At 34.8% G+C, this 12,259-nt stretch overlaps 1 protein-coding gene across 1 annotated transcript; it reads right to left on the bottom strand.

Moving 5' to 3' along the window:
* Positions 1-6,304: 6,304 nt before the first annotated feature.
* LOC125653657 (cerebellin-1-like) lies at positions 6,305-8,958 on the bottom strand. Its single transcript, XM_048883220.2, has 2 exons — positions 8,561-8,958; positions 6,305-6,771 (listed from the first exon to the last, which is right to left on the bottom strand). Exons 1-2 carry the CDS (start codon positions 8,907-8,909, stop codon positions 6,332-6,334), a joined length of 789 nt encoding a protein of 262 aa, XP_048739177.2. The 5' UTR covers positions 8,910-8,958; the 3' UTR covers positions 6,305-6,331.
* Positions 8,959-12,259: the final 3,301 nt, after the last annotated feature.

The raw sequence follows: 12,259 nt of genomic DNA on the forward strand, positions 1-12,259 counted from the left end.
GCTACGTCAACGAACAAAATCATCAAAGGCTGTGAGTTTTGGGGTCGTATAGGGCTTTAATAAAGATATGAAAGTATGTTTGGACACAAATATAGTAGGAGAATATGTTAGGATATTTTTTTTATATTAAATTTATGAGAAAGCAACACGAGAATACAACTTTTTCTCTTTCTTCCTTGAAGTTTGTTTCCATCTGGCCGTCATGATTTCTAATGCAGACTACTCCTGTATAAGGGAATTTGGGCGGATATGGACCAATGAGAGTTTCTGTTGCATTTCGCAATTGTATTTCTAACAGATTCAATTGTGTCGTCACACAGCGCAATGCTATATCGGCCTAAGCGTTATAATTCAAAGGTGAATAGCGATAAGTTTTTAATAATAGTGTCCCCTTCAAAGAACAAGGGCATATTGCTTTGCACCTGTTAGTCGGTCGGTAGACCACATGTCCTTTCAACATCTTGAGAACCATTCACTTGATTTTAAGGTCAAAGATCAATCCACTCTGGACATAGGAAGATATTGTCTGCTCAATATCTTGAATTGGGTTGGTTTGGCACCACTATCAATTATGAGTGAAAAATTATCGAGAGGGACGTTAAACAAGATACAAGATCTATTAAATCTATCAAATGATGCATGTGTATAACCCTTTTCAATTTTGCACCACGGGAGCATATATGATTTAAGAAAACAGAAATATAATAATAATAGTAATAATGACTTTATTGCGAAAGACATACATCTTATAGCATTATAACAAAATTGAACATGGATAATAATTACAAAGCTGAAAATAAGCGGTCAATTCTTACAAAGACATCTAGCATACAATAGTATATAGTAAAATAAAATAAAATAAAATAAATTATACATGTAATAATAGTAAAAAAAGAGAATGACGATACAAATTACATATTATGGACTGTTCTTAGTTCAAGAGCTTTACAAATAAATTTCCCCAAGTTACAGAGTTCTTTAACATTGTTCACACTTAATAGTTGTGTAAATTAGAACATGAGGGTTTACTCCAGTAATACTTTTTCACTAATTTAGCTCTAATCTGGCAATATACAGGACAGACTAACAAAAAGTGGTATTCATCCTTAATTTCAGTGATATATGTTTTACAAAACCTTTATTCACGTGGTACAGTTTTATGTCTGCCAGTTTCTATGGATAAATTATGTGATGATAGCCTTATTTTGGAGATACCCTTTTTGTACAATTTAGGAATAGATTTTTCTAGGTAATATTGCAAGCAAAAAGTATCAACCAAATGTTTGTAAATAATGTATTTTGATTCATACTGCATGTTGCTATGTAAATTTTGAATAAAATGATCCTTCAATCTGTGTTGTATTATTGGCAAACAAACATGGCTATTTAAGTTATGTTGATCATGCCACATATAACTAAGTCCCAAACAATCAAGTTGTTCCTTGATAAAAGTAGCCCAGTTACGATTTGTATTCTTTGTATTTCCACAGATATTGTATAAACATTCATATGCAGCATTAAGTATACAATTTTCAGACTGCAATAGTTTTAAACCAAAACTTGAACATTCTCAAAATACGAACATAATACAATGGTAAACGCCCTGTTTCAAAATATACCATGGTTGTATTAGTGTTTTTACGAACACCAAGTGCAAATTTTAAAAAATCCAGATGAACCTTTCCAATGTCAGGTGCTTTATGTAATCCCCACACTTCACATCCATAATTCAAAATACTACAGACATAGGTATCGAAAAGGGAGAATAAGGTACAATGATTTAAATACAATTGTTTTATAGTTGATTTAAGGACAAATAATGCTTTGCGACCTTGTGATGTTAACTGTTTCTGCGTTACCAAAAATTTACCATTAAAATTAAATAAAACGCCCAAGTAAACAAATTGATCTAATACTTCTATACTTTCATCTTTATACACCCATTTTTCATCTGTGTGAATCTTCCCACCATTTCTAAATATAACAATTTTAGTTTTTGCTACATTAACAACTAAATCCCATTCATCTGTATAACTTTGCAGTGTATTTATAACATATTTTGTAGTTCAATAACCGATTCTGCAAGCAACACCATGTCATCAGCATACATCAAAATATAAAGACTTAATAACTGTAAATCAGTCGGATGATTACCTTTTTTGATAAATTCAATTTCAAGGTCATTCACATACAATACAAAAAATAGGGGCGACAACAATTCTCCTTACAATAGACCAATGTGATTTTCAAAAAATTGTGAAATGTGACCAGAGGATTTTACACAGGTTCTAATCCTACTATACATGGAGCGAACAATAGTAAACAGCTTCCCTTGTATACCGTAGTGTTTTAATTTTCTATACAATTTTTCCCTGTTAACTGAATCGAATGCCTTCTTATAATCCACGAAGCAACAATATAATCGTTTTTAGATTGGATTGATTGTGTTATAAGACAATGAAGCGCAAAAATTGCCTCCGTAGTACCTAGCTTGGGTTGAAAACCAAATTGTGCATCCGAAATAAAATCATACGAGGCTGCCCATGAGACGAGTCTTCTGTTTAGTATGGAAGTAAACAATTTGCAGAAACAACTAACAAAACTTCTGTAATTATTTGGATCAGAAGGATCACCTTTTTTGAAAACAGGCACAGAAACAGCTTCAGACCATTGTGTTGGAAAAAATCCTGATGATAAGATTCGATTAAAAATAATATGCAAATATGGTACAAAAAATTCTCTAAATTCCATGAAATACTCATTCAAAATATAGTCCAAACCATGAGATTTCCCCCGTTTTAATTGATCAATAGCTTCAGATATTTCTTTCTAGGTAATTTCCATATCTAGTTCATTAAAAACTGTAGGTCCTGTGTCTTCCACATTAGAATAATCTTATGTGGGAACAAATGTAGCTAAGTCTTTAAAATGAGTGTGGAACGATTCTAAGTCTATTGGAGTATTTTTGGCTTCTTTTTTTTTTTCGAAAATGTTTGTAGAATACTTTTGGGTTTTGTTTACGGAGATGTTTGAGTAAATCACCCTCCTTTCGTAGATACTGACACCTAAGTTTAGCTTCTAAATGTTTATAATTCTTTTTTGCTTCAATTAAATTCAAGTGATTTTCTTTGTTTTTGTAATGATTGAACTGGTTTAAGGCTACACGATATGTGTTATATTTACTTTTAAGCTCTCTGTTAAACCAGGGTTTATCATGTACTTTATCAGGGCGCTGGCCCCCTTTATTAGACTTTCTATGGACTTCAAAACTAGAACGCATTAAATCAGCCAAGCGTGTAGTAAACGAATTGACCGATTCATCGATACTGGTTTGGGACTTACACGGGTATTTTTCAAAGCATTCCATAAGTTCCTGAGAATTTTCTAATAGTGTCGACCTTGCCTGTGAATGAAGTTCCTGGTTCCAGACGAAGTATGATGACTCTTGATTTACCTCAACAGTAGAATTAATGTTTTGGATAATATGTTTTCCTGATTTGATTCTGATATGGAGCGGTGCGTGGTCGGAGTACAAAGTAAAATTTGACACAATAAACTGATCAATAGAGGGAAATACATCAGGGGAAGTTATAACATAATCTACAACGCTCATACCCCTTGGTCCAACAAATGTATTATCATTGTCCATTCCTAAATGGTGCCGACCGTTTAGAATTCTTAGCCCACTACTTTTACATAAAGACAGTAACTTGTTACCCAAGTCATTAACAACCTTGTCTGGGTTTGATCTAACTTGGAGTTGTATATCTGAACCATAGAATAACAATTCTCTCAAATCACGTAAAACATCATTATGTAGTACATCGTGTAGAATAAAATCACTTGAGTTAGAAGTTCTAGCATTAGTATCACCGATTAGCATGACTTTACCCAGGCTCATATATTCAACAATGTGGTTTTCTAAGTCACTAAATATATCACAGTCATAGGTTTGATAAAAAGTGGAACTACTAGGGGGTATATAAACACAAGCTAAATAGACATCTTAAATTACTATTTTTAGCCTTGAATGCATTGCTTCTAATGTTCTCCCTGACTCGAAAACTAGAGAATTTAACGACGATTGGCCTGGTTCTGTATCTGTCAAACTTTCCTAAGCAATGAGCTCTTTCGATATTTTTAAATACCCCAGAAACACCTAACTCTGTTTCACAAAAGTCATTAATAGTGTTGACAGTTTTCTCTTCCATGACCTCTATACTCTGCGAGTCCAAAAAAGAGCAAGTTGTCCCTCATGCTACGTGCCTGGAGATCTGTAATTTTACTTTGTAACTGTTTGTTAACAAGTTTCAATTCTTTAACCTCTTTCATTGTATCTTTCATATCAACTTTAAGGTGATCTTGTGCTTTTCTGATTTCCCCTATCGTGTTCCCCATATTTCCTGTGAATTTCTCCAAATGACTGACCCTATTCTGAACAGTTTCGATCTTGTCACATAAATAACTCAAATCTTTACTTACTTAGTCAATTTTAGAGATTTTTACGTCGAGATCATTTATACGGATCATCAATTGGTCCACCCAAGCAAGCTGTGCCGTGTTCGAATGGGCTGGCGGTGGTGCATTGTTGAACTTGTTTCGTTCGGTGGTATCACCATTTCCATTGTTCACCGACTTTGCTGACTTATTGTTTGGCTTGGGAGTAGATCCATCTGAGGACAAACGTCTCTTATTGTCGTCTGATATGTCCATGCGTGTTCACAAGTCATCAAAAGTACACACAACACTTTCCAAATAGAAGAAATGTAAAATCTCGACCGTCCATTTTCAGCGCATGCGCAATCATTCTAACACACCCTTAATCTCCCGGGCATTCCAATAATAGAGAAAAAATATTCTCAATTTACAGGCTGTTTTCTACTTAAGGACTCAGTCATTTTTTAAACTAAAACGAGTATATCTTAAAAATTCTTGAAGAGATTTGAAATAAACATTGTAAATACATTGTTCTTAAGTCTCAATATACCTGGCGAATTGCCAATACGAAGCTAAAGTGACCAGGGTTAAAATGTAAATATGTTAAAAGAGTATTTTATAGAATTTAAATAGTTTCATTGTTATTGATATCTGTATTAATATAGGGAGGTGACCATTCTACATTGATCCAGTGCCTTTTTATGGGATTCGAAACTGTGACTGTGAGATGTATGAGAGTTTGACTTCTAGGCGGGCAATTCTACTTTCACTTTAAACGGTAAGTTGAAAAGAGCATGCTGCATCTTTGATGTAAAATATCTCGAAAAGGAATCAAGGACCCTATTGCAAATTTGGCCTTGTTGGAAAGGTTAGGAATTTTGCTGAAAGTTGATATCTGTCATTATACTGGGGAAATTTATTTTTTTGAATTAGGAGGGGTTGAAAATGGGTATATTTTCCTCATTTTTGTTGCTTTTTTACTTCCAGGATGGCAGGTGCCTGAGTGTATCTCGACCCATTTCCAGGCTAGCATCAGATGTCATGATGGACCTTTAAAATCTTTCACATGTGTGCTTTCAAGAACCATATACATTATTTTTGAAAATTGGTTGCCATGGTAATAAAATCTGAATATTAAAACATGGGCTTCTGAAGGCGAATTTTCCTCCATTTCCTGGTAGTTTGTGACCTTAGACTGAAGTTATGAATTTCTTATTCTAAATCAGAATATTTAAAGTATTCGAAAGTTATGATAATTTCTATTTTGTTTAAGAATGTTGTTTGAGAATATTTCAATAGCAAATTAAAAGGTTTGAATCAGACCTTTTACATACATTTTTGATCAAAGTAAAATAACATTTATGTACCTTACATTTGATTTATAATGAATGTATGAATATTTCTCTTTTCTATGTATCCATTTTCTGTTGGCGTAAGGGGGGGGGGGGGGGGGTAGCATCATACACTAGCAATTTTTAAACAATATACCAAATTAAGAGAAATGATAATAAACAATCAAAGTCTCTGAAAATCTTATCAATTGGTATAGTGTTTATATTGAGCATCACCGGAAATATTTTAATATTTGATTGATTAATTGATTTTTGAAAGCAACATTTTCAATAAAAAAAATATAATATACGTGTACTAGATGACCAATTGATTTAGACAACTTCTGGTTTGATCTGGAGGAAGTCTGTTTTTATCCATTATATATAGTGTGCCCCGCGGGGGTATTAGTCCCGAAACGTCAGTTCTAGTTTTTATATCTTTGGAATTTCAAATATTTCAAACTTTAATGTCATGTTAAAACGTATATTTATTTTTATTTCCCCCCATAACTTTCATAAATTTCCGAACGATTGAGATAGGTTTCCATTTTATTGCTTATATTTTAATTACAAGACACACACCATCCAGAGAAGGTGGATCGCATCAAATTATCACTTCTGATGGTCCCATGAGGAACGTAGGTTGTGTGAGTTCTCGTAAAAACGATGTCATTCCTCTGCATTGAGAGGACAACTGAACCCGTCACCCCTGCGAAATCACCTCCACCTTCAGGAAATGTTGCCCCAACGGGTTGGCTGTTCAGTGTTATTTCAGTGGACATGTATTCACCGATGTGCTGTACAAACGTAGTCCATGTAAAGACGTATATACCATCTACGGGAGCGATAAAGGTTCCAGAATGCCTATTGTATCCGTTTCCGACATTGGTAACTTCATGATCATAGATGAGAGTATGGTGGACACCGGGGTTGCTTTCGGAAGACGACATGTACGCGTAGAATGCCACGGTACTCGCCGAAGGAACTGGGACAATTCTGATATCTGTAGTGAATGCAATGATAGGATGGTTGAGTAAACGAATCAATTTCTCAGTAGACTGACAGGATTTTACAATTATATCAGGCAAGTAGAAATGGGGGGCCTGTCTCCCTTTTTGACAACATTCATTTTCCCTTATTGTCACATTTAAAGTTAAGTATTTCACATGGAAGGTATGGTATTTTTTAATAGTAGAATTGAAACCATGTAAAGAAGGACGCAGCACCCCCTTTAGGATGTTAAAGTCTTTTAGTTTTTTCTACTGTTAGACAATTGCGAAGTTAACTCTCCTCCGGTTGCCTCCCCCTACCACTTTGGAAAACGATGTCACGTGCGCGTATATTGAATTAAGTGCAATGAATTACCAATTTTATAAACCAATGTGGCATTGTAGACTCTGTCTGATTTGTGCCAAGTCGTTTGTTTATTGTGTAAATATATTCAAGAGTTCTTGATTTTATTAGTACCCTTCCCTTCAAATGACATATACATGTACTTGTGTGTTTTTGTTTTATTCTTCGAATCTAATTTTACTCATAACAATATTTTTAAAACTTCTCTATTTTATTTAGAGTTGTGACAGTCAAACATCAATCTGACTAAAAGTGGAGCGGCAGGATTGGTGACTCGAGATTATCAACACTCAATATCATCTAGCAGTGGCGGATCCAGAAAATGTTCAAAGGGGATGGTGGTTGCGACACAAGTTTGTACCTTTTCCGCTCAAGAAAGGGGGTTGTTAAAGTCACAAGGAAATCAACACGTACATGTACTCGGTGTTAAATTGTTTTCAAATGTTCCCTGTCCTGGGTTTGAATTGTGTGTTAATCAACTCAAAGTCGGATAATTTGGAAAATTAGTAATTCAAACCCAGGACATAGAACATGTGTAAATGGATTAACAGCGAGTAAGTGTTGATTTCCTTTTGGCAGATGCATGCATTAATGCTAAAGTTTTGGAAATAACTTGTCTGTTACGTAACTCCAGGCATAAACCATCGCCTGTTCCGGCATTTACACGTTTTCTAGAGTGAAAACATGAAGGTTTGTGAAGAGAAGTGGATGTAGCCTATGTCTGTAAATCATTACTTTTATCCTTTATCAAATCATATTATCAAACACACTGAATATCACTGAAAGTAGAGTCAGTGTTGGAAGCACAAACTATTTGGGAACCCAGTAATAAACTGGATGTTTAGATATGGTCTAATGTATTGTAAAACCGATGCCAACCACTCTGCCAACAATATCCATTGATCCAAAGTATAGTCATGCTATCTGGGCATGTACATTTTTATTTAATTGTTAGTTAAATTCAGGGAATTTCAGGTCACTGTCAGTGCTCAGTTGTTTAACCTGACGTGTAGTTTACAGAATTCTTCAAGGGGCTTTTTAAGATCGATGAGATATGAAAAAAGGACAACTTGAAATTAAAAAAGGGGAATGTGGATGCATATTGATTGATTACTTTCTCGGGATCTACGAATACAGTTATCCATACCGTAAAAATACTCTGTTGCGATTACGGCAGTACCTTACACATAAGAGCCTTCATATTGGCTCTCATGCGCACCTGATTTGGCTTTGGGTCTTCCCTACCCTGTGATTAAACACACAATCCAACGAGTACTAGGGCGATTGAAAAAGCTGCAATGGTGTTAAATTCTAAACATATTTGTGTAATTATTCAATTCTATGCACTGACAGAATAAAGTGAATAAACTAACCTAGGTGTAAACTAAAATAGCCTCAATAATATATCACACTATTACATATACATATATTGTACTCACATTTTCCTTGCTTCTTGTCGTTAGAGTTTTCAACACCACTTCTCTTCTTCACGATGAAAGATTTCTGCTGAGCATTGTTTTCACTTGGACTAACTGTATAGGGTTCGGTCATCTTTTCAATAAATTCGTTCTTCTGCTTTACTTCACTTTTCAAAGCTTTTACCTCATTTTCTAGGTCTGACAGTCTTTGGTCCTGGATTTGAACCCGTTCATTTAAAATTTTCACCAAGTTCTTCATCTGCTCAAAATCTTTGCGAAATATAACATCATTTTCAGCAATCTCTCCCGATGAAGGCACTGTGAATCCCGCCAAAAGGAGAACCAAAAAGAGCGGCCTCAGCCCTGCCATTATAATCTGTATAAGTGACTAGGTATAGAACACAATGTGATTGGGATATGTTTAACGTTATCTTAGGTTCAGTGTAGTCTTGTAGTCTGATACCATTTCTATTGTAGTCTTATCTCCCGTCCTTATGGTGAATTGCATTGATCATCCTTAACGAGGAAAACTTTGATGAACTATTGTTAGTCTATTTCTTTCATTTAGTATAGGGCACACTAAATACAGTGTGTGAAGAAACCATCAGTGATGCATGTACAGTGATGTAGTACAATTTAACTGAGGGAAATGGAATTTTCGAAAATGTACATTAACAATACTTCCATAAAATAAGTCATAAAAAACGATAGTCCAGGAAAGATAACCCAAATCTTCAACAAATCCCCGTGTTTAGAAATGCATTCATTTTTTAAGCACGCATTTTCTAGAAAGTTACCAACATACTCTAGCAACATAAAGTCAACTGGATCGCGTCCTCTTACAGTGTATTACTTGTAGAATCCCAATTGTCCACAGAGAGAGAGAGAGAGAGAGAGAGAGAGAGAGAGAGAGAGAGAGAGAGATATTCATAAACGTCAATTCAATATCCATTTGACGAGCAAGAATGTTACTTTATAGTAGGGAAATGTATCGCACGTCAAAATTCTTTCATTTTGAAGGCGCTGGCTTAGTTATTAGCTTACAGTAATATGAGAAAAGAATGGAATGGGAGGTTCTGAAGTCTTCTATCCAGATAAAATCATTTTTATTGGCAATTGGTAAACACTTTTACTTGACTGCTTAAACCAGGATATGGTATCTCATTTGTGTTTTTCTTGTCACTTTATGTATACCTTGTTTCATTTTACCGTTTGATTCCGGGGAAACGATGGAAACCTCTGTTTCTATCTTGTTACAGTATTTGTTACTTAATTGATGACTATATGCCTACCTCAGATGAAATATCCTTCTTTTCTCTCTATCTCGACAAACATTTTAGCTCACCTGAGCTGAAAGCTCAAGACTTGGTATCCCTGGCAACACCAAAGCAGACAAAGCGGCAAAATATGCCCTTAAAAATCATATTGCACACTTTAAAATTCCCTACACTGATATAAAATATTTCATGGAACTATATGTAAATTCTCTTTGGCAAATATATCGGGATTTCTGTGACATAAGTAAACTTTATTCTATTAAAAATAAGTAAACAAACCGTGTAACATCGTAATGAAACGCCAGGACGAAGTGATTATTTCAAGAATACGCATCGGACATTCAAAATTGACTCATTCTTACCTACTAAAGTAACTAAACAAAGAGCATCAGCCTGAATGTATATCTTGTGACTGTCCATTAACTATATATCATATTCTTTTATAATGTAGTGATTTTACGGCCATACGGAATATTCTTTTTGGTATTGTGCAATCAATGCAAGAACTTTTTAAAAACATTGACAATCATTATATCATACAATTTTTACAAGAATGCGATTTGTATAGAAAAATTTGAACACTTTAATAATACAACTGTTTGTATACACGATATGATCTGGGGTGGGTTTTTTTTTTTTTTTTTACCTGTTTATGTATTTTTAACTCTCATGTCCGTCGGATGGGACGTTAAAGGGTGTCCCGTGTCAAGGATCGCAACTCTCTTGGCACGCAAACTATCGTTTCCCTGATTTTCGAAAAAGAGTAGGCTCACTGGGGGCCGTCAAGGAAACTCAACACTCACAACCAAACATATTTCAATTAGTTAACCGTCGTAAAGTGGATGAAATATTGCCAAAACGGCGTAAAACCATAATCAATCAAATCGCCCCGCATGCGGAAGACCAGCGTTCGAATCCCGGCCGCGACAGACCTACATGTATGACGTTAAAACAGGAAGTGACAGTTTCATCGCCAAACGCTTGGCATCAGGTGTGAATGTCACGGGTCCTCGGAGATGACCTTAAAACGGGTGTCTAGTGTCACTGTAGGTGTGGCACACTAACGAACTCTCATTGCTCAGCGGCCGTAAACACCGAGCATAAGCCTAAATTTGAAGCCCTTCACCAATATTGATGATGTCTCCATATGAGTGAAAAATTCTCGAGAGGGACGTTAAACAAGATACAATCAATCTTGCTGTTCTGAATAAGACAAATGTCACGAGGTCATAGATCATGTTATGATACGAAAGACCTTGCCGTAAGAAATCTATACAAAATAGGAAAGCTTCATCTTAGATACTTGAGGAGATATTGAATAAGTCGGATTTTTATTAAAAGTAGGTCAAACTTTCAGATCAAGGTCACAAGGTCAAACACTGAAGTAAATCAATGTCTTGTCATAAAAATCTATATACAGATATAAAAGCTTTTCCTTAAATAGTTCAGGAGATATTGATTAGGTCATATTTTAAAAGAACGTAGGTCAATGTCACATGTATCACATAGTCGTCTTGTCATAAAGAATATGTATGCAAAATATGAAAGCCCTGTCTTGATTACTTCTGAAAATATTTTATAGGTTACACTTTCATTAAAGTAGGTCAAATATCAATGTCAAATGATATAGTATGAAATAAAAGGTATTGTCATAAAAAATGCATATACAAAATATCGAAGATCTATCTTAAATAGTTCAGGAGATATTGAATAGGTCATATTCTTTAAAAAGTAGGTCCGACTCCCAGGTCAAGGTCAAACTTCACAAAACAAGGTGGTCGAACGATCTAGTGTGCTGGTTGCATGCTGCAAGGAGGTCTCGAGTTAAACCCCTGGTAGGGTCGGAAGTAAGTATTCATATCTATAGCAAATTTCTCTGTGCTTTACATGATAAAATTGTTTTACGGTGTGGCCGTTGAGACGAGCGAAGCCCCTGAACATCTTGCAACACGACTTAATACATTTAATCCGCCTCTTTATTTAAAGGGGCATGGACACGATGTGAGCTGAAAATTTTCAAATTTTATTTTTCCATTTTTAATGATTGGAATGCTCAACTAAGGTATTTCTAATGGTCATCAAAAAATTGAATGTCAATTGTCGAGATACATAGCTCACAATTCATTGTTATGTAAACAAGGCTCGTGCCATGATTTTGTTTACATAGGTTAAATATATTGGTAAAGTTTCGTTTAAAGCATATTTTCTTCAATTTACAAATTGAATCTGAACACAATTAAACAGTTTTATTGTTTGGCACATCTCATTTTGTTTTAAGGTATCTGATCCATAAAACCCTAATTCTTTAATAATTAATTGTTATGTAATACAAAACTTGGTATCAAATGAAAGATAATACAGCGATTCATCAAAAGAAAATTGACAAGACATATAAGAAATATCTGTTATACAGATTAACATTAATCCCTATGAGAAAAACACA

The sequence above is a fragment of the Ostrea edulis genome, chromosome 7 (assembly GCF_947568905.1).
Source record: "Ostrea edulis chromosome 7, xbOstEdul1.1, whole genome shotgun sequence".
Taxonomy (NCBI): domain Eukaryota; kingdom Metazoa; phylum Mollusca; class Bivalvia; order Ostreida; family Ostreidae; genus Ostrea; species Ostrea edulis.